This window comes from Adiantum capillus-veneris, chromosome 17, assembly GCF_014529385.1.
Source record: "Adiantum capillus-veneris isolate H3 chromosome 17, ASM1452938v2, whole genome shotgun sequence".
Taxonomy (NCBI): Eukaryota; Viridiplantae; Streptophyta; class Polypodiopsida; order Polypodiales; family Pteridaceae; genus Adiantum; species Adiantum capillus-veneris.
The window spans coordinates 119395803-119418113 of NC_140947.1; the positions used below are offsets into that span (position 1 = coordinate 119395803).

General features: G+C 40.3%; 1 protein-coding gene across 2 annotated transcripts; it reads left to right on the forward strand.

The window, feature by feature from the left end:
- Positions 1-13051: 13051 nt before the first annotated feature.
- On the forward strand, positions 13052-14909 carry LOC147437968 (uncharacterized). Of its 2 annotated transcripts, none has more exons than XM_086487355.1 (4): positions 13052-13202; positions 13715-13979; positions 14067-14127; positions 14207-14909. In XM_086487355.1, the coding sequence occupies exons 1-4, from the start codon at positions 13115-13117 to the stop codon at positions 14432-14434; spliced, it is 642 nt and encodes a 213-aa protein (XP_086343481.1). In that variant the 5' UTR covers positions 13052-13114; the 3' UTR covers positions 14435-14909. The 2 variants fall into 2 exon arrangements, with proteins under 2 accessions (XP_086343481.1, XP_086343483.1); XM_086487357.1 differs by lacking the exon at positions 13052-13202 and adding an exon at positions 13224-13627.
- The last annotated feature ends 7402 nt before the right edge of the window (positions 14910-22311 follow it).

Here is a 22311-nt window from a genome sequence, read left to right on the forward strand (position 1 = left end):
AGGAGTGGAACGACATGATGGTGCTCCAGAGGGATGATGCTCCTCGTACCACCTCCTTTGCTGGGGTGACAAAGAAGAAAGAAACTCATCATTATCCATACCTACATTAAACACACGAACATTTAATCTTAGTGTGTAATGGAGAAGAAAATATGGATAAATTATAATCTATATATGGCAGGTAAAATTGGGCACGGATTTAGTGGACTGCATGCCTTCAAGTGGCAAAAATCTCACACGCGAAGAAAGTTCCTTACAAATTCGGCGACGCTGTAGTGACAAGGGCTAGCAGATCTGACCGCGACAACTCAGAAGCGGGACTAAGTAGTTTCCTGCCGTGTAAAGCCAAACAGTGGTGAAGGGGAGTACAAGCCGGCTTCAAATGAAACCTTAGTGAGTAGCGATGCATGCTTCCTGCCTCTTCATTAAAAGAGCAAGATCTGCCTGTCCTTTGAGGACTCCTTCGGCTTGGAGTGGAAGCTATGACGACTAAACACAACTTAAATTTCTCAAGTATAGCATATAGACAAGAATGGACAAAAAGCCACGTAAATACAATATATATTATAAAACGGAGAAAAATTGTTTAAATGCAATGTTTATGGCTTTAAGAGGTCTCTCTCTCATCCTCGCATAGCTCAGCATAACTCCCTATGTCTATATAGAGCTCTTCATTTATGCAGATGTCCTTCGTTTCATTTTGTAGCTCCTCTGCCTAGAGAGTAGCAGCTTGATGCTCGTCTGAAACCACCTCAGCAGTTTCTGACTGAGCATCCTCTCCGATCTCATTCACTGATGCCTCTTTGATTGGCACATGGTAGCCCTCATACATCCGTGCACTACGAGGGGCTGCCTCTATGATGTACCACCAGTTTGATGCAGACTTTGTAGGATGAAATACCACCTGCTAGAGCCACATAACTTACATGAGTGCTTCCAAGCACATAACTTCTAAAATTGGATGTTAAATATTTATAGACTTACTTGTTCACAATGCTCGGGTAGTACAAAAGTGTCTCTCAGGTCGGTCAATTTTTTAGTTGAATCCACCTCAAGGAAACCAGACTCTCCTCTACGCACAGTAGCATTGCGACCCTCCATGTTTATCTTGAACCATTACACGTCAAACAAGTCCACCAAAAATCCTCTATAATCGATCCTCAAAATCTCTTGTAGCGTGCCAAAGTAAGTGAGTTCCGCCACCATAGGATCTGCATCAGAGGACTCTCGTCGATTAGACTATTCAAATTTTGCTATGATTCCACAATCTTGTCTAAAACTCTTTTTGTTGATCCATTCCACCCTAAAATGTCGACCTTTACACCATGCTGCTGTGTATGACTTATACTACAACCAACAAAGATTATGAGTGGACGTTCAAACATCTAGAAAGCCGCGAGTCATACATTGCAAACTTACCTTGGTCATGCAACCCCGAGAGTACTCCCACTCCTCCTCAGTCACTTCTTCACCGCACTGTTGTGTGCTTTTCAATTGGTTGTGCAACCATCTTAAGCTCATGAATGTTGGTAGTCTCTTGAGACCTGCTGGATAATGCATCGGTGGTCGTCTTTCCCGTCTCCACTCAATTCGTGCCCTTTGTCGCTCTTGCTTTGCATCCTCGTATTGTGAAATCCACTTTTGCATCACTAGATTGTGAAGCATGCAAAATAGATTGATTTTAGCCTCTAGATCTTCTGTCATCTTCTTCTCAACACCGAGATTTCACATGACAATCCTAGATATGTGCTCATCATCTATGGTTCACCATAGCGTGTCTTGGGCTTTATCAAATCCGTCTAGCCACTCTGCAATGTAAACTAGGGACTCTTATACCAACCAACCTTCTACCATGCAACCCTCCGTACGTGCCTTTTGAAGCATATATCCTTTGAGCATTTTCATGAAACATTCTAAAAAGAACATCCATCTGCAATGTACTGTGCCAGCTATTTCCACCTCATCAACTATGTGAACAAGAAGATGCACTTGAATGGTTAGCATGGTAGTAGGAAAGTGTTTCTCACACATGCATACAACCTCCGCAGTGTTTAGTTTGGCGAATGGTATGAAGTGTACATGGATCTCCTTTTGTGAGATCCATTGCACCAACTTTGCAAGTTTGTAGATTGTGATGTGCTCATCATCTATGGTTCACCATAGCGTGTCTTGGGCTTTATCAAATCCGTCTAGCCACTTTGCAATGTAAACTAGGGACTCTGATACCAACCAACCTTCTACCATGCAACCCTCCGTACGTGCCTTCTGAAGCATATATCCTTTGAGCATTTTCATGAAACATTCTAAAAAGAACATCCATCTGCAATGTACTGTGCCAGCTATTTCCACCTCATCAACTATGTGAACAAGAAGATGCACGTGAAATGGTTAGCATGGTAGTAGGAAAGTGTTTCTCACACATGCATACAACCTCCGCAGCGTTTAGTTTGGCGAATGGTATGAAGTGTACATGGATCTCCTTTTGTGAGATCCATTGCACCAACTTTGCAAGTTTGTAGATTGTGATACGAACATCAGGAGACAAACATCCGGTAAAATAAACTGCAAAACATATCTAGCAATGATATTAAAGTACACATACGAATTTGTTACACAATTCCCACTATGAGATATTCCACTTTAAACATACTTGACACATTTTATGCCCATCGTGCGACTTCAAACTAGTAATCTTCCCTTCTTTAGTGAAACACGTTTAGATCGAGTGCATTACGCCAGTGGGGGTCCGCACATATCGAATGGTCTCTTTTACTTTGTGTTCTTGGGCTTCTGTCAAAATCCATGGCACTTTAGGGAGTTTTATCGTTCCATCGGGTGCTGTCTGCGGCTAATATTGCTCCATACGATCCACATTTCTAAGGTCAACTCTGGCTCTCAAAGTATCTTTCTTACCGATTAGATGGTCCCACAACAGATTATCCACATTCTTGAATATGTGCATTAGATGAAGCAAGTGATTGATCATGAGTCTGGGCCAATATGGTAACTTGTACTACAGAGAGAGTCTCTTCATCCCTAGGGACAAACCGTCATCACACGTCTCCTTCTTCTCTAACCATGCTTGTGCAAACATCCTCAGTGGATCTCTTTCCAAAAAACCGTTGCGTTACTCATGATTCTTTGGAAGATGCACTTGATGACCTTCGTAGATTTGCTTCTTTAGTGAGGGCGTTCGACGTGCATTAAGTCTAGGTCCACATGTGACACATGCTCTATATCCGCTTGGTTGAAGCCCTGCATGTATACACATGACAGTAGATAAGCTTGAGAAAAGCCAAGATTTTTAGTGTTTGAGTTTGAGTATAAATCACCTGAGCATTCTGTTAGTCCGAGATTGTCATGCATGGTCCACATTAGAATGCCTCTGATCAAAGTATTCCGTCGACCTATGTGTCGGCTCATATTCACCACTTCTATGCCAATCCACAATTGTTGTAGCTCTTCCAATAGTGGACAAAGATACACATCCATATTCTTCACTTTATACCGCCTCGGCACAATCAAGCTTAGAAAGAGATGCCCCTTCTTGGTAGTCAACCACAGGGGAATGTTGTAGTTGATGATGACAACAGTCCATACATTGTAAGATGTTGATCTCTGACCAAATAGATTTACGCCATCCATAGCCAAGGCCATGTGCAAATTTCGAGCTTCCCTGGTAAAGTCCGGCCATGTGTCGTCTATATGTTTCCAGGCTGTGCAATCTGCAGGAATCCGTAGCACACCATCCAAAGATTATTCTCCTTGTGCCATGATGCTAGGGCGGGCATGGACGTACATTGAAAGAAATGCTTAATGCGAGGAAGCAGAGGAAAATGTCGCAAAACCTTATGTGGAATTTTTTGTCCGTGGAGATCTACTCGATATCTCTCGGAATCACATTTCGGACACTTCTCCATGTCTATGTATTCTCCTCTGAAAAGAATACAGTTGTTAGGACAAACGTGAATCAAATTGTAATCCATCCCCAAGTTTCGCAAGATCTTTCTTGCTTCCTCTCTGGAATCTGGCATCACATTATCAGCTGGCAGTATGTGCTCTTTGAGCAATCTACACAGCGAAAAAAATGCGATACACTTGTGTAAGTAATCTATCAAATCATTATACATTCAGAGTTTTTTATTGAAGTAAACACATTGTAATAGATCACCTGAAAAGCGTTGTGACGCTTGTGTCACTCCATCCAAACTTTGCCTGCATGTTGAGAAGAACCAGGTACGCCTTCAATCTAGACACACGTGCTCCATTATACAATGGCGTATCGGCTTCAGTTTTCATATCATCATAGATAAGCCTTTCTGAATCCATGATCGTCTCGATCATTTCATCGATCTCGGGCTCAAACATAGCCTCATTGGGAATGCGGTCTGCATGATCGTCCTCCGAGCTGTCCGAGGCTACATCTTGTGGCCTCATATATGCTGCTTCATCAAAGCGCCTGCGAATACGTCTATGGGTTGCAAGATTGCTGTTTGTTGGCCAGCATCACAGTCCGACAAGTTACAATTGGCAACAATTCGATCTATAACAGATGGATCAAACTCGTCAAATTCGCAAACGTGCTGCAACGAAATGTGTCTTGTCCATTGCACATCATGTTTGCATTGATTACAAGGACATAAGATCCTTGTTGAGAGATAGGTATTTCGGCTGGACGGCGCCACATCGTCGTCACTACTCATTAATGAATGTAAAAACCTTATAACTTGGACATAAATTTAATCTTCTATTGGTATCCTCTGTCTTCTCTCTCTCTCTCTCTCTCTCTCTATCTCTCTCTCTCTCTCTCTCTCTCTCTCTCTCTCTCTCTCTCTCTCTCTCTCTCTGATCACACTGTAAACTACCTCACATTTTCTAGTCATGTCCAATCCTGCACACCCCGGACTAGAGGTGCACGGAGATCAGAATCACCAGGTTATAATCTCGTCTTTATTGGTCAATGCCTATATTTGTGGGTACGAGAAATCTACACACCCATGTCTACATGACAATGCATATAGTGGACAAAACCCCTTTGCCTCTTCTTTAGTTGTAGCAATTCATAGCATCTTAACATCTCTTCACAGCAGATCCTTATTCGAGGGATCACTTAGCACATTATCTGTTGGCCTCCAATGTGAGTATCATGCCGTTGAAAGCTTTCCAACTTAAGGTCGCATCCGCAGAGAGGAAGAGAGGGATCACTGTTGGCCTAACTCTAATTTTTCCCGTAATCCCGAAGGTAGGATTTAATATAAAAACTAAATCCAAAATCTAATCTTAAATCTAACCTAATTGACATATGGTGATTCTGAGCTAATTGAACACGGTTAGTGGGTGAGTTCATAGGTGTCAGATTTTGATGGAAATATACATATTGTTGTGTACCTAGTGTTTGCTCTTTGGGCAAAGCCTTGAGCTTAGCTGGAACTCCCCCTTCATTGACATGGCCTAAAATCTAACCTAAATCTAATTCTAATCTAATCTTAAATCTAACCTAGCTAATCTTAAACCTTGCCCTAATTTTAAATTTAACATAAATCTAAATCTAATCTAATCTTAAACTCAACATAAATCTAAATCTAATCTAATCTTAAATCTAACCTAATCCTAAGTCTCGTTTAAGTCTTAACATAATCTTAAGTCTAACCTAATTTTAAATTTAGCATAAATTTTAAATATAAGTTAAATGTAATCTAACATAATCTTAGATCTCAATCTAACCTAATCTGAATGTAATTTTAAATCTAACCTACATCTAAATCTTAATATAACATTTCATTTCATATTTTCTCTACTATTTTTTATCTCTCTCTCTCTCTCTCTTTGCTTTATATATATATATATATATATATATATATATATATATAGATATCTCATTCTCTCTCTTTACTTTATATCTCTCTCTCTCTCAATGTGTGTGTGTGTATGCATTCTTTGTTTATGCATGTGTATGTGTTTTTTGTTTATGCATGTGTGTACATTCTCTCTCTCTCTCTCTCTCTCTCTCTCTCTCTCTCTCTAAGACACAATGTGTGTCTGTGTGTGTGTGAGAGAGATTGAGAGGGAGAGAGAGAAAGAGGGGAATGGAACATGAGAGGGAAGGAGCATACCTGGCTCTCCTTCCTCTCCTCGTGTGTGTGTGTGGGGGGGAGGGGGCTAGAGAGAGAGAGAGAGAGAGAGAGAGAGATGGAGGGAGAGGAGCGTCTTTACTTGTTTCGTTAGAGCGTCGAAATTCAGATCTGAGATCTGAGTTTTTGGCGCTCTCGGTTTATTTTTTACCCTTGTCCAGCATCACTATGCTCATCGCTATGAGCGTCGCTATGCAACAAATAGTATAGCAACGCTTATAGAGACGCTTATAGCGATGCCGTGGATTTTAACATTTGAGCGTCGCACTGCTAGCGTCGCTAATATGAAGAATCTCTTGTAGTGCGGGTCCAAAAGGGAGATGGTCTACCAAAGAGCAATGAGCAGGTAATGGAGATTAAAATACCTTAGGATTAGCTTCATTAAAGACCTCCAGAGGTTAGTGTTAAAAGTCCTTCGACGTAGGACCTTTAGGTATTTTAGACCTTAGGCAAACTAAGCCTATGCTTGAGGTGCTTGAGCTAACTAAGGTGCTTGAGGTTCTTCATGACTAAGGTGCTTGATCGCTAAGATGCTTGGGGTGCTTGATGACCAAGGATCTTGAGGTGCTTGAAGTCAACATGCTGCCTACAAAGGAGGGGGCGAGCCCCAAGAGTAGGGGATGAAGAGAGCACAATACTACTCACCCAAGGGGCACCCTTCCCACAGAGGCATATAGGACACATGTCAAGCCCCTAGCAAGGTTTCTCTCATAGTGTGTCCAAAGCCTATTGGATGGCCTTTAAGGAGGTCCAATATGAATTTAATTAATTAATTAATTATTCAAGCCCTCTCTCTCAAAGGGGAGAGGAGGATACTTGTCCAAATGCTACCACTATTACTAGTTATGACTAGTGATTATTAAAGCATTATTCAAGCCCTCTCTCTCAAAGTGGAAAGGAGGACACTTGTTAAAATGCTACCACTATTACTAGTTATGACTAAAGCATGTGATTGGCTAAGCTTGGCAAGGTCCAATGAAGTGAAAGGATGAGCTAGGAGGGGTCAACCAAGGCAAGTAGGGGGGTCACTTTTGGCATACACTCACCACACACTCTCACAAATTCTCTCATTGTATTGAGCAAGAACTCCATCTCCTTCTCCAAGCTTGAGAAGTAGAGAGCCTACACCAACACCTCTTGGCTATGGAATGAAAATCCAACCAAGAGTCATGCTTCAAAGCAATGCTTACCATCTTCTTCATCTTCATTACTATGCTATGCTATGCTCTATGAGTAATGATATGTGAGGAAAATACTTCTTTCTTGTATGCTACATCTTCTTCCTCTTCCCTTTCCTCAGCCCTCACTCCCTGCTAGCTCCTCCACCTTTGAAGGTGTTTGAGGTCTTGGGATTGAGACCGAGGACAAATTAATGTTTTTGCAAGGTAGTTATGGGCATAAATTTGGTGCATGAAGTTTACCATCTTCATTGCATCAACAAGGTCTCAAGGAACACAAAGCATGTATTGTACCAAGTCTCTCTTCATGGGAGAATCTATAATACAAAAGCCTTTCAAAAGGGAGTACTAGCTCCAAGTAAATCCGGTCCTCAATTGTTGTCAATTTCTTTAATTCTCTCTCTCTTTTACAAGTATTGTTCATGCCAAACTAGCTAGGTATAATGTTCATTTTGCTACCTTTAATGAAGTGCTCTCCTTATGCTCTTTAAGAATTCTCTTAAGGAAATGCTCACTAATGTTACTTTAATTCCGCTATAGTCAATTGTATAGCCATATTCCGTTATAGAGCCTCTCTCCTGTGTAATGTGTGTACTCATGCATGTATCGGGTGGAAATTCTTAGGATCCTTATTGTAGGTCTGTTTGGAAAGCTCTATAGCGATAATAACGCGTCGTGTTTGGCCAATCCTGAGCCTCTTTACACGGCCAAATCTTAGCAGCCAAACCAAAGGCCACCAACGCTAAGCAACTAGCCCTAAGAAGACTAAAATGGACAAATCAATGCATCCCTAAGCTGATTCAAAGCAACCAACCCTAAGTGGCTTCACATGGCCGATGCTAAGCAGCTTTACAAGGCCAACTCTTGATGGCCAAATTAAAAGATGCTAACCCTACGTGTCTAGCCCTAAGTGGACTGAAATGGCTAAAACAATTCGGCCCTAAGCCATTTAGAGCAGCCAATCCTAAGATGCTTTACATGATCAACCCTAAGGAGCTTTACATGGCCAACTCCTAGCAGCCAAACCAAAATTCGCTAATCCTAAGTGGCTAGCCCTAGGCGAACTAAAATGCCATAAGCAGAATAAAAAGACCAAACCGATGCAACCCTAAGTTGGTTAAGAGCGACCAAACCAAAAGCCACTAACCCTAAGCGGCTAGCTGTAAATAGAACGAAACGGCCAAACTAAAGAGGCCCTAAGCTAGTTTAGAGAAACCAAACGTAAGTGGCTTTACATGGCCAACTCCTAGTAGCCAAACCATAAGCCACTAACCCTAAGCAACTAATCCTAACCCTAATCCAATTTAGAGCGGCCAAACCTAATTGTCTTTACACACGGCTAACTCCTAGTAACCAAACCATAAGCTGCTAACCCTAAGCGGGTATTCCTAAGAGGCGAGCCCTGAGCAGATTGAAATGGCCAAATCAATGCGGCCATAAGCCGGTTTAGAGCGACTAGCCCTAAGTGGATTTACACAACCAACTTCTAGCGGCCAACCATAAGCCACTAACCCTAATCCGCTAGCATTAAGTGGATTGAAACGGCCAAATCCATGTAGCTCTACGCCGATGTAGACCGGCCAATCGTAAGCGACTTTACACGGCCAACTCCTAGCTACCAAACCATAAGTTGCTAACCCTAAGCGATTACTCCTATAAGCGGATTGAAATGGCCAGACCAGCATGACCCTAAGTTGATTTAGAGCCGCCAACCCTAAGCAGCTTTAGATGGCCAACTCCTAGTAGGTGGCTTTGCTTGGCCAACTCCTAATAGCTAGCTTTAAACGGTTTGTTTATAGCAGCTCTCTCTAAGCAAATTGTCTAGAGTGGCTTACTCTAAGAGGTTGAACCCTAAACCCTAAACTCTAAGCGGCTAATCCTAAGCGGACTAAAACGACCAAATTAACTCAAAACTTAAGTCTAATCAAAATGTTAATCTTAAATTAAGCTTAAAAATAATTGCATGAACACCAAATTGTTAGTCCTGAACTAAACTTAAAATTAATTGCATTAACACAACTAAAATCTAAACTTAAAATTTAAAAATAATACTAGCAATAAATCTAAACTTATAGTTTAAACTTAGTTACTTAACTTTAAAAGTATAAATATAAATCTAAAATTTTTAAATGAAATTTAAAATTATGAATCAAACACTTAAATTTAGATTCAAAAATAAAACTTTCAATTAAAATTCAATTTTTGAACTTAACACAAGTTGATAACAAAATAAGATCTATATCTCATATTTTAAACATAAAAAAACATAAATATAAAAATGATAAATTAAACCTAAATTTAAAATTTAAAGTATAAGTTTGAAATTTTTATCTAAATGAAATTTAAAAATAAGAATCAAACACTTAAATTTCGATTCAAAAATAAAACTTTCAATTAAATTTCATTTTGAACTTAACACAAGTTGATAACAAATAAAATCTAAATCTTATATTTTAAACATAAACAAATCATAAATATAAAAATGATCAACTTAACTTAAATTTAAAATTTAAAGTATAAATTTGGAAGCACTATCTAAATGAAATTTAAAAATGTGAATCAAACACTTAAATTTAAATTCAAAAATAAAACTCCAAATTTAAACTCAATATTTCAACTTAATACAAGTTGATAACAAAAAAAAATTCTAGACCGTTTATCTTAAATTAAAAATCATATTTTAAATTTTAAATTAATACTTCAATTTTACATTGATATTAAAAAAACTACAAAATTTTTAATGACCTACAACAAACGCTCGCTCGTTCAAGGCACAAAATAGAGAGTGTTTTACTTAGTGTGCAATGGAAAGATAAGTTAACCCTAGAGTGATGGGCATATATACAATGCATGGGGGAAAAAACCTCCTAGTGAGGGAAAAAATGCCCCGATGATCCTAAGTGTGTTCACACACATCACTACCACATGTATATGGTAACAAAATGGAGAAGGGAGTAGTGTTGGGAGGAAGAAAAAGGGCTTCTCCATGATGTTTGTGGTCACTGAGAGTAAGTTTGAGTACCTTTAGACTAGAAGTGGCCTTTTCAATAATAACTAGTGGTTTTAGACCGGCCTACCGGCCTTCCTTGCCCACCTTCGATGACGAATTGTGGATATAGAAAAATGCACCTCCCCTTCGGGGGGGGGGGCCGTCCCTCCCCACAAAAAAACACACACACACACACACACACATCCACCAAAGAGGTGAAAAAGTCAACATATAGTGTAGAAAGAAAAGGGGAGTTATTTTATGGCCTTCAAAAGAAAAGAAAAAAATGGAGTCACCACCATGAAGATGACACATGGAAGTGTTGAGGTCTCAGCATTTTCCCAAGCTCCATAAAGAAGTAGACTAGAAGTAGCATTTCAATAATAGCTAGTGGTTCTAGACCGACCTACCGCGCCCACCTTTGATGACGGATTGTGGATAGGAAAATGCACCTCCCCTTCGTCCCCCCCCCCCCCCCCCAAAAAAAAAAAAAAAAAAAACCCAAAAAAAAAACAAAAAGAGAAAAAAAAAAAACACACACACACACACAAAGATATTCCCAAGCTCCATAAAGACGTAGAAAGAAGTCACAAACTCTAGATGAAGCATTACACCTAGATCATATGAGGTGCTTAAATGAAAGGGCCGTTTAGAACAATCAACGATGGGAAGTATGATTAGCCCAATTGACGTCTTGAGTAGTAGCAGTCCTTCAGAGTTTTGGCATTTGATACTCGACGTTTGTTATCTTGATTTGGTTCATGTTTACTCTTTGTCATTTTTTTATTTTTATTTTTTTGCATTGGGAATAGTGAATTCTTGTCGAAAAACCTTTGTGAACATTGACGAGTGGCAATTGTGATACTTTTTGTTCTCGTCCCCTTGGGCGCACCCTTCTACACTCAAATTACTACACATTAGCTCCTTTTGTAGCGATCTACATTCCTGTCTATATGCTATACTTGAGAAATTTAAATTGGCACATGTACCCTATAGACCTATATGTGTGCATCTTTTCCCAACAAGCAACATCACATCTAACACTTACGAGTCAAATGAAGCTATTTTTAAGTATGCTCGCAATCGTTTAGCTTAAGGGCCGAGGAGAAAAGGACCGCCTGACCTCTTCGAAAAGAGACTGATGACTCCAACTTGGAAGAGTATGAGAGCTCCATTGGAAGGGGGCATATATGCATGTCGAATTAGAGCAATTTCACAAGTAGCAAGAGGCGTCGTTTTCTTGATGTCGAAGGCTTTTTCTATGTGTGAGATGCAAAAGCTGCATGACTTTTTGCCTTCCTTTTAACGAAGATTTTGGTAGCTAATACAACCAACTTTGGACGCGTTAGCTCCATTTTAGCTTGGTTGTCTAGTGTGATTGGAGGTTACTTTTGCAGGTGTGGGGTAGATGTAGTTGACGATAATCATAATGAAGCATGGACTGCATGTGAAACTGCTCCAAGGCCTCTGTCACAATAGGAAAGCAACCCCACTCTATGTTTCGAAGGGGCAACCGGTTTGTTGTCACGTGCAAATTTGAACAATCAGAGGTCACTTTTCACCGGGGGATTAGGGCAAGGCTGATTGGAAGGCTACCACATTTTGCATTGCAATGCAAGGCTCAAAACCCATTAGATGTCTTCCCGTGCGTCTTTTTCTAGATGGCCATGGAGGCCCAAATCTTGATCGAGGGTGTTTGCCTGCCCATATGACAAGCTCCTGAGACTAACTTCTCCTTTTGCTCAACGACTACTTGTGCACCACATAAGCATGGTCCTACCCCAGTGTGACAAGGGCCTAGTTGATTGTGCGTGAGAACAAGGCCTTAGATCTACATTTTGTACGTTGGGGGGGACCTAACAAAACCATGAATGTCATGTGAGTGTAGTTGTGAGGGAAGGTGTGTAGATATTTGGGTGGGGAAAAGTAATGAGGAATTGAAATGTGCGTGCGCGCGCGTGTGTGTGTGTGTGTGTGTGGGGATATTGTATTTGAGTGGGGAAAAGTAATGAAAAATTGTGTGTGTGGGTTGTGTGAATAAATTTTGAATGGAATTGTAGCATGTTGTGTGTGACGGTGTGACCCCAATTTTTGAATGGCCTTAAAAAATGGGGTCCTTATACCTAGGTTAGAGGTAGAAGTATCTACATCCGAGGAAAAGAGCTCCACCAAAACCGGAGCTTTTGAAAATGGGAAAGATTAAAAGGGAATAAATACTCTTTTTCGGATTCCCAACTAATTAACAATTAGCAACTAATGGACCACGTGGTCGTATGCTAGAAAAAATCTGCCCCCCATTTCAGGTTGATTTTTTTGAAAAAAAAGGATTCGAGCGAAGTTCTAACGTTCTTTTGTACTAAAAAACCATTCCTTTTTATTAAATGACAAGTCTAAGACATACGAAGGAGTTTTTTGCTACCAATAAAAGAAATGATTGCACTAAATATGGAAGCCCCAAATGTAGTCACCGATCTTTCGACGATATGGGTCTCGATCGGTTGGCCGCGCTTTCGGAATGGCCCGAGTGTTCAAATTTCCGTTTCCGATCACCAATTATAATTTTAGAATTCCCAACCTTGATTGCTTCAAATAAAATTTATAAACAAAATGTAGATGTTTTCTGAGATTCTATAAAATTTCGAAATTAAAAAATACTGATGGCTCCAAATAAATTCAAAATAAAATAAAATAACTCCACTCAAAAGTTCTGAAAAAGTTAAAATAAAAATGTACGGATCTACACGTGGCGCGATCTGATTGGTGAGGCACCGCTGCCGCCTGTATGAAAACCCAACCTTGTCTCTCCATCTTCTCCAATGTGCGGAGCCGCGTCGCGTTGCGCCATAGCCTCCTCTGCCGGTTTCAACACACCAGCACAAATTCTCACTGGATCTGTTCCGCCAAGTAGGTTTCTTGTGCCTGCTCTATGCGTATTCGCGCTCGCGTGCGTGTTCTTATATGTGTTTTCGTAAATTTCTCTGTATAATCCTCTCAGAGCATGATTCTCTCTTTTCTTCCAACAAGCTCTGATTCTTCTTGCTCCTGCCTCTTAGTATACCTTTCTGCTTTCCTTTAGACCAGGAAATCAATCATTTTGGGAGTTTTTCGGTTAGAATTTCATTATCGAAGAACAGCAGAACGATACTTCTCCTTCATTTCTCTGCGTCTAGCTGTTCTTATCGTCAAGTAGGGTCTGGCTATGGAGCTTGCTAGCATAGGGTGTCTTCCCAATTTCTGGAAATTCTTGCCATCTAGTGCATGTTGAATCTATTCAAGATGATCTTTCCTCTGTAGGTGCATGCATGTTTCATGAAGCCTTTTACCTCTCGGTACTTTAGATTTGCTATTGAAATACAGAAGTTGTGTCTTGAGATTTAAGCTTTGTGCTGAAATTGCTCTTGCATGTTGCTGTCCAGGAGAAATCTTGTATATATCATGTAAATTTTCGAGTTGCTGCAATTTGGTACAAATGGATACCTGCATGAGGAATTTGAGTTTTGTCCACCATATTACCGCTCTAAGCCCCTTGGAAAGTAGGGCAGACTCGATCGAGAAAGCTCGATGCAGAGCTGGGCTCCAGCTTGATTCTTGTGAAGAGGAGGTGGTTTGTCCCAAGCCCCGCAAAATGGCTCTATCTTGTTGCGCGCCTGAATTCATAAAGCCCCTGTACCAGTGGCAGAGGTATGACCTCTCTTTCTTTCGATGAAATGAAACTCGGAGCTTTTTAAACACCATGATTTCTGAGTTTTTTCTTTACTCATGTTGTAGCACTCCTAGACTGCCTGAGTGCGAGGCTGGTTTTGAGATATTGGAGATCTTCTTGAACAGGGTGCGTACATGTGTAGCATCATGCGTCTTATTATCGTGGGTGTGTTGATCCTTACCATTGGCTGTGAATGTTTGTGTAGGGTGGATGTGCTGATGGAGATTATTTCAGTTTTGGGTGTTCCCCTCCGTACTGTTCCCCGCCTGCCCGAACCAGCAACCCTATTGTACATGATATACAGTTTCGCAATGCGCAGAAGTTCCGATCTCCTGTGGCTTTTGTTAAAAGCAAGGCAGTTGCTGTGCCATCATTCTCTGCCAGTCCCTCGGTGCGAATTGAAGGGTTCGAGTGTCCACGTGCAGAATCTTAGGCTTGGCTGTATGCGCGTGCATCAGAGTAACTAATTTGTAAACTACATCAAGTGGTCTGTGGTGGCTCTGTTAGGGTTGCTGAGGCCGTAGATTTTTTTCCACTTGTGACTTTCTACATTTTTGCCTGAGATGTAACTTCTAGAGAGGGTGCAGGGAATTGTTCCTGCTTGACCCCTAACTTACCACACTCGAGCGTCCCGAATTTTGCAGAGGGAGCAAGGGGTTTTATGACGATCGAACCCAGAGAAGTGTAGCTTATACCTAGATCCTCCCCCCTTTGAGAAATTTGCACACAGCAGTTGGGACTGAGGAGCTTCTCCTTAGCCTTATTACCCTATACATCACGTGTGATCCGAGCTTTGTACAGAAGAGCCCTTGTAACTAAACTCCTCAAGTAGTCATCATGTCCTTGTACATTTTGTCGGTCTTATTGTGGCCGCTTCAATGAGTAATCAGATTCATTCAAGAGTCTCCTATCTTGGGCATTGATTCTGTTCTGAGTGTGAAACAACAATGAGGCTCTTGTGATTTGGGTGTATATTCATGTTAATCCTGATTTGAAGTGTCATTTTCTACACTTGACCTTGTTTGCTGTGAAGCTTTGCGATGCGTAGGTTGCTTTGTGGTAATGAAAAAGAGTGTCTCCTTGGCACTGCAATGCAAGCTTTGGCCTGAACTTCGTTTGGAGATGAAAATTGGGTGCAGGCACTGACGTTGTTGATGGTTAGTAACTTCCAAGGCTTATTGCCCTTGAAATAAGAGGTTATGTTATGTATGTAAACAATCATCGTTGGAATTAAAACATGCATGGGCCCTAGCACAATTAGAAATCTGTTTGGTGACCATAATCGAGCGATTACTGTTTTGTTGGAAGAAGTCGGAGATGACTTGTTTCAAGTCGTTCACTGTTTGTGATGGGTTGGTGCATCCTAATTCCTTAGCATCTTTGGCATGAAAGACTTTGTGGTGGGGTGAAATGTTCGTGTGTTTCTTACGAGTTTGTGATTTATAGTAGTTTCGCTTCTTCTGAAGTGATTTCTTACAGTATTATTTGTAGAATAATCATTATGAGATTGATTTGAGAAATGACTCCTTTTTTTTTAATACTTAATGAATAATCAGGGCCGTCAAATCTCGGAAAAATCAAAATCCTTTCAAAATATCTTTTCTTTTTGGGCCAAACTCTCAATAGCGTAAAGAAATAGATTAACAAAACAAGAAAGTTACAATAGGAACCATGCTCCTCCGAGCCATGGCATCAACAAGACATATACAATAACGAATTCAGATACATCAGTTGACAAAGGGTGCCACCTTATCATGGAACCTCCACATCAAAGAGGAAGTCTAAGCGAGCTTGGGGTTGCCACTAAGGGAGATAGCTCTGCCACAACACATTTCTTGACCGCCAATGCAGCGGGCCATAATGCTGCATAGAGAAGTAACGAGAGTTTCTTTTTAACAGACCTTGACTTTTGGTTCTGTATTCCACTTGAATTATTGTCGGCTTAGATGGATTCATTAGTCGTTCGAACCTCCTCGATGGGATTGCGAAAACCCAGCCAGAGTCTCTCGTTTCTCTTGCATCTCATCAGACGGGCACCCAGACTCTTCACTCCTCAGGTTTCTCCTCAAGTTGGTTCATCTCCCTACCTCCAATAGCTTCTATTGGCTTGTCAAAACTTAGGATTCGTATCCTTGAAAACCCTCTCCAGGCAATCTTGATCATAGCGTAGTGCCCAATTCTTCGACATTTATAGCAAGCATTGGGAAAGGAAGCAACTGTTAGCTGTTTGCCGAAAGGCACCAAAGTCTCCCGTATGTAGATCAAGGTATTTGGGTATGGCTTTACTCATATCCCACAGAATGCACACCTTCACATCCAAGCCCGAACTAACACGCTGCATCTTCGGAATAAGAAGTACGAGCCCATCAAATTTGCAATAGCATCCACATGTTCCTGTAGCCAAAGATGAACCCCCCCCCCCCCCCCCCCCGACATCGCCTCCAATCACCTAGTCCTGTACCGTGTGTTCAGATAGACACTCTGCCACATAGAAACCTTTTTGCCGATAGGAACAAAATGGCTAATCGCATTTTTGCTATTCATTGCCGCTACCGGCCTGTCCCATAGTCCGTTTGGGTAGATATTCGTTGACCCATAAAATACAACACCACCAAGTGCGCACAACAAGCTTCAAGGCTTTGAAGAGCTAGCTCATGACTGAAATCAACTTGCACCATGTCGCCATCCTCCGCTTTTCTCTGACTAAACATGTTCACGCCGTGAAGAACCTCTAACTTCAAGGTACGAATGCCAAAAGAGGACGGCTTCAGAATCTTCTATGGACCGGAGGCATTAACGTCTCATTGGCTTTCTTCTTACCCTCCGCTGTAAATGCCCTTGCCATGAGGATCATGCTCCTCCCTCGAGTCACGTGCACCCGGTGAGAACCCATCCCTAAGACCTTAGAACGCAAAGCTGATAATCACGATTATCAAAAGAACGATAGTAAGCGTGCTTTCAATGCCTTGGGACATGGGTCGAAAATCGTGCTTCACAACCAGATAACAAGTGAAAGTGTCACGACGGCTTTCAAAAACAATAAGAAAGTGATAAACTTGTTAGGTTGTATTAAATTGGTATCAGTGTTTGGGAAAGGATTGCCTCAGCTTAGTCTTGAGCTAATTGAAAATCGAGACTAGCTAGCTGCAAACCATGGTAAACGGAAGAAAAACCGATGAAATATGTGAGAAAGTCGTCCAAAACTTCTGCGAATCTCAAAAGTTCCGCTAGTATTTCCGGTTTTCTTCTTTGTGAGGAGGAAACTTGATCAGTAGCCGTCTAATAAAGAGACTTTCTCGAATGTTAACACTGTTTGGAATCAAGCTATAAAATGCAAGAAATGTGAAGTTGTGAAATGAAATCTGTGTGAATGAGTGTAAAATTTACTAATATTTATGGAAGGTGAAGCTTCACTTTAGCATTCTAAAACAATAGAATTCAAGAAAAGTAAAGACATGTCAGGATATGAAATGAAAGGTAAGTCTCCATCATGTGAAATGAAAGTAGTCTCAGCAACCCAACATAACACTAAGGGTTTCTTTTAGAAAGCCAAAAACATGTGTGTGTGTGTGTGTAAATTCACTAAAATTATGCAAGGTGAAGCTTCACTTTAGCATTTTAAAACAATAAAATGTAAGAAAAGTAAAGACATGTGAGGATGTGAAATGAAAGGTACGTCTCCATCGTGCACTCAAAACAATGGAAGACTCCGTAATCCAACACAACACTAAGGGTTTCTTTTAGAAAGCCAATAAGCGCACTGCCAACAGCGAAGGGTGCATGCAATAGAGCTTCACTGTGTCGCCTCCCAACTCTATTGCCGTGAATATGCAATAGATCAAGCAACAGATAGAACCTCAACCACGCAGATCTACAAACTAGCATAGAGCGCTAAGCACTTCAACTCTTGCACTCCGCTGACACCTCCTATCAAAACATCCTTTTTTTTTGGGAAATTACCAAAATATTCCTCTAATTTATGGAAATTCCCAAAATACCCTTTAAATTTCAAAAATTCCCAATATACCCCCCTCATATTTTGTCATAAATTCCCAAAAGTGTCCTTCAAATTTTCCAAAATTCCTAAAATACCCCTGGTTGCAGGAGTAAATTTATCCAAAGATTAAAAAATTGTAGCTTTTCATAAGAAGACTGATTGTCTATGAATACAAGATACTAAAACTAGAATTTGAGCTGGTTATGTAGGCTTTGGAGATGAATTGATTCATTATTTTTTGACATAATTGTCTTTTTTTGGGAGGTAATTTGTGAAAATTACATGCTAAGCACTAAAAGCCAGACATACATTGTCAAAAAAGAATAAAGATTAGGAAATCGTGAACAATCCAACTAAAATATATACAAGGGTATTGTCAGAATTTTTGAAATTTGAGGGGGAATTTTCACAAATTAGAGGGGTATTTTGGTAACTTTCCCTTTTTTTTTTTGCCACTCTCACTCAAATGAGTGAGTGAAAATAGATTAAAAGAAAGTAACATCCATACAACCTTCAAGCTCAAAAAGAGCCATGGAGTTCTAAAAAAACAGCAATAAACCACTAACTGATCAACACCGAACCGTCCCGGGGGCTTTCACAGGTAGCAGTCAAACTCACTACTACATAAAGAACCGAGGGCTTACATGGAGCCCATAACCAAAGCATGTACATCAACCTTACAATAACACAAATAACTGTCGAGAAAATAAAAGCCTAAGTACCTTAAACCAACAACCGAAGCAGTGAAGCAACCATGAAGCCACCATTGCCATGGGTGTTGCCACCATCCAAAGCAATGTCCACAATTGCCCCACCACCCCCAGTCTAGTCAACACAGCAGGGTCGAACTAGAGACAACCATCCGAAGTAGACCAAGTATCCACCGATCACACCGTGCAGACCTCAACCCCACGCATCCAAGCAACGTTGACCCTGCGTCCCCTTCCAAAGAGCCCCCTAGCTCGCGAAGGCTGAGCAGGCTGTCGAATCCTAACAGGGGTGCGTCTCACCTCGCCTCCCTTCAAAACATCTTAAGTGCATAAGTGAAAGGAGTTTAGGAAATGAAAAGACACATGAAAATGGAAAAGACTTTTTGTGTGCATATAATAGGTGGTCCCTAGTGTACATTGGTACTTGTGTGTTTCTCTTCTTCTTTATTTTCCTTTCATAGTTTTTGGCTTTCTAAAAGAAGCCTTAAGAGGGGACTTGGGTTAGGCATACTTTCAATGTTTTCAATGATGATTGAGACTTACCTTAAACAATACAAGAGATCGCTTAAATTTCAATGTCAGATTATCGACGTCAATGATGGGCGTTGGTATATGTGTAGGTAAATTTGGAGGGAGATCAAGTTTTTTTTATAATAAAAATTTCAAGTTATCAATGCGTGTGTCAGTGCTCATACTGGAGCACATACCTATGAACATATAGACGAGCATACTAATGCCTATACCAGCGTATATATCGGGACCTATACCGGCGAACTCTGCAAAAATAGAACCATGGGTCTTTCCTGCGCACTTCCCTCCTTTTTTCTCTTCATCTCTTGCCCTCCTCCTCCTCACTTGCTCTAGATCTGCTACTACCTTACGACTTGTAGGAGGTGAGATTTTCACTCGTAGGCTACTCCCCATCAACACGTGAGCTTCTTTTCAAGTTTCCTTGTAGATTTGTGCACTTTTAGTGTATGTGTGTGTAACATAACATGTGTGCGTTTTTGCAGGTTTGAGGACATTTTTCCAATTGTCTCTTGCTCAAATAGACCGCATGTAAGTAACATTCTTTTTTGTTGCATACACACATACACACACACACATTCACAAAAACATGCATGCAAGTAACTAAAAATACACACTAAACAATATAAACACACTAATAAACGACGCACACATAAATTTTTCAATTTAAAAAAAATATTATTTTATAAGTAATATCAATTAAAAATCATCATTAGCTAAGAAAGATAACTATATTTTATCATTAAAAGAAAGATTTATTTTAATTTATGTTATTTTATAATTAATTTTGTTGTTTTTGTGTAAATAAATTTAAAAATATCTTGTTATTTTCGTAAGCTATTTGCTTAATTAGGTTAGTCCTTTAACACTAACCGTTTAAGTAGTAAGTGGTTTCATCACTAAGGATTGGTTATCAGTTAGATCGATGAAGATTAGCTGCTTAATTAGAACATACAGGTGCTTACGTATTGAATCATTTAGCCGAGCGCGCTTAGTCTTACACGCAACTTGGTTAGTTTTGTTATTTAGTCACTTGGTGACTTAGGGCTAGTCGCGTAGGTTTAATCATTATTCAAACGGTTTATTAGGGCTTGTCGCTTATAGGTAACCGCTTATGTATTAAGTCGCTTACCGTTCAAAAAGGACTACTCCGTATTTAGGTCGTTGAAGGCTACATGTTTAAGGCTAGCCGCTTAGTGTTAGTCGCTCAATGTTAGCCACAAAAGAACTCGGACAAACGATGTAAATTAACGCAATTAGACTTTAATAGCACACAAAGACTACAAAAACACAAAATTATTTAAAAAATAGACTTATGTCAAACCCTAATATATAGACATTGATCAATAAAAACGAGATTATTACCCGGTGGTCTTGATCTCCGTGCACCTCTAGACGAAGGTGTGCGGAGATCGGGCATGGCTAGAGAATGTGAGGTTGTTAGAGCTAGCAGCAAATGGTAGAAAAATCACAAACAGACTACATAAATGCAACAGTCTTAAGAAGTGACTTTTGTACTTCAAAAATGCAAACGAACTTGTTACCCGGTGGTCTTTATCTCCGTGCACCTCTAGACGAAGGTGTACGGAGATCGGGCATGGCTAGAGAATGTGAGGTTGTTAGAGCTAGCAGCAAATGGTAGAAAAATCGCAAACAGACTACATAAATGCAACAGTCTTAAGAAGTGACTCGTGTACTTCAAAAACGCAAACGAACTTCGACAACCGAAGTAAAATAACACGATAAGACTTCAATAGCGTACACAGACTTTAAAACCCCTAATATATAGTCATTGACCAATAAATATGAGATTATTACCCTATGGTCCTAATCTTCGTGCACCTCTAGACTGAGGTGTGCGGGGATCGGGCATGGATAGAGAATGTGAGGTTGTTAGAACTAGTGACAAACAGTAGAAAAACCGCAAACAGACTTCAGAAACTTCAAAGTCTTCAGAAATGACGCAATCGGACTTCAATAGCGCACAGAGACTGCAAAAACCCCAATATATAATCATTGACTAATAAAGACGAGATTATTACCCTGTGGTTCTGTTCTCCATGTACTTCTAGACTGAGGTGTGCGGAGATCGGGATGGCTAGAGAATGTGAGGTTGTTAGAGCTAGCGGCAAATAGTAGAAAAACCGCAAACAGACTTCAAAACGCAAAAGTCTTCAAAAATTACTTGTGTACTTCAAAAACGCAAACGGATTTTGACAAACGGAGTAAAATAACGTAATTGGACTTCAATAGCGCACACAGACTTCAAAAACCCTAATATATAATTACTGACCAATAAAGATGAGATTATTATCCTGTGATCCTGATCTCCATGCACCTCTAGACCGAGGTGTGCGGAGATGGGGCATGGCTAGAGAATGTGAGGTTGTTAGAGCTAGCGTCAAATAGTAGAAAAATTACAAATGGACTTCAGAAATGCAAAAGTCTTCAGAAATGACGCAATTAGACTTCAAAAACGCAAATGGACTTCGATAAACAAAGTAAAATAACGCAATCGGACTTCAATAGCGTACACAGACTTCAAAAATCCTAATATATAGTCATTGATCCGATATTATTACCTTGTGGTCTTGATCTTTCTGCACCTCTAGACCGAGTTGTGCGGGGATCGGGCATGGCTAGAGAATGTGAAGTTGTCATGTATTGTCATGTAGTTAGTGGTATGTACTTATAACAAGAGTGATTTATTTATTTGTTGCATCATTGGTAGCTAAATAAAGTATGGACGATAGGATGGCGTGTCCTTGTACACATTGCAAGCATCAGATATTTCAAAAACAAAAAATCTACAACCAGCACATACGCAATAATGGTCTCTTTCTCATAGAGCAACTACAAGACCTGTGTTATCGATCTCATGGTCTGGAGGCAGTAGATCAACCTTTGCAAGTAGATATTGCTCCAACTTCATCCCAAAGAAGACAATTTTCAAACGAACAGCCATCCACTGAGTCCACCCAACTAATACCAAATTCCACATTTCAAGAAGTAGAAATGGAGCAGATGTTGGACGCGTTCTTTGACATAGATTCCATCATTGAAAACATAGAAGGC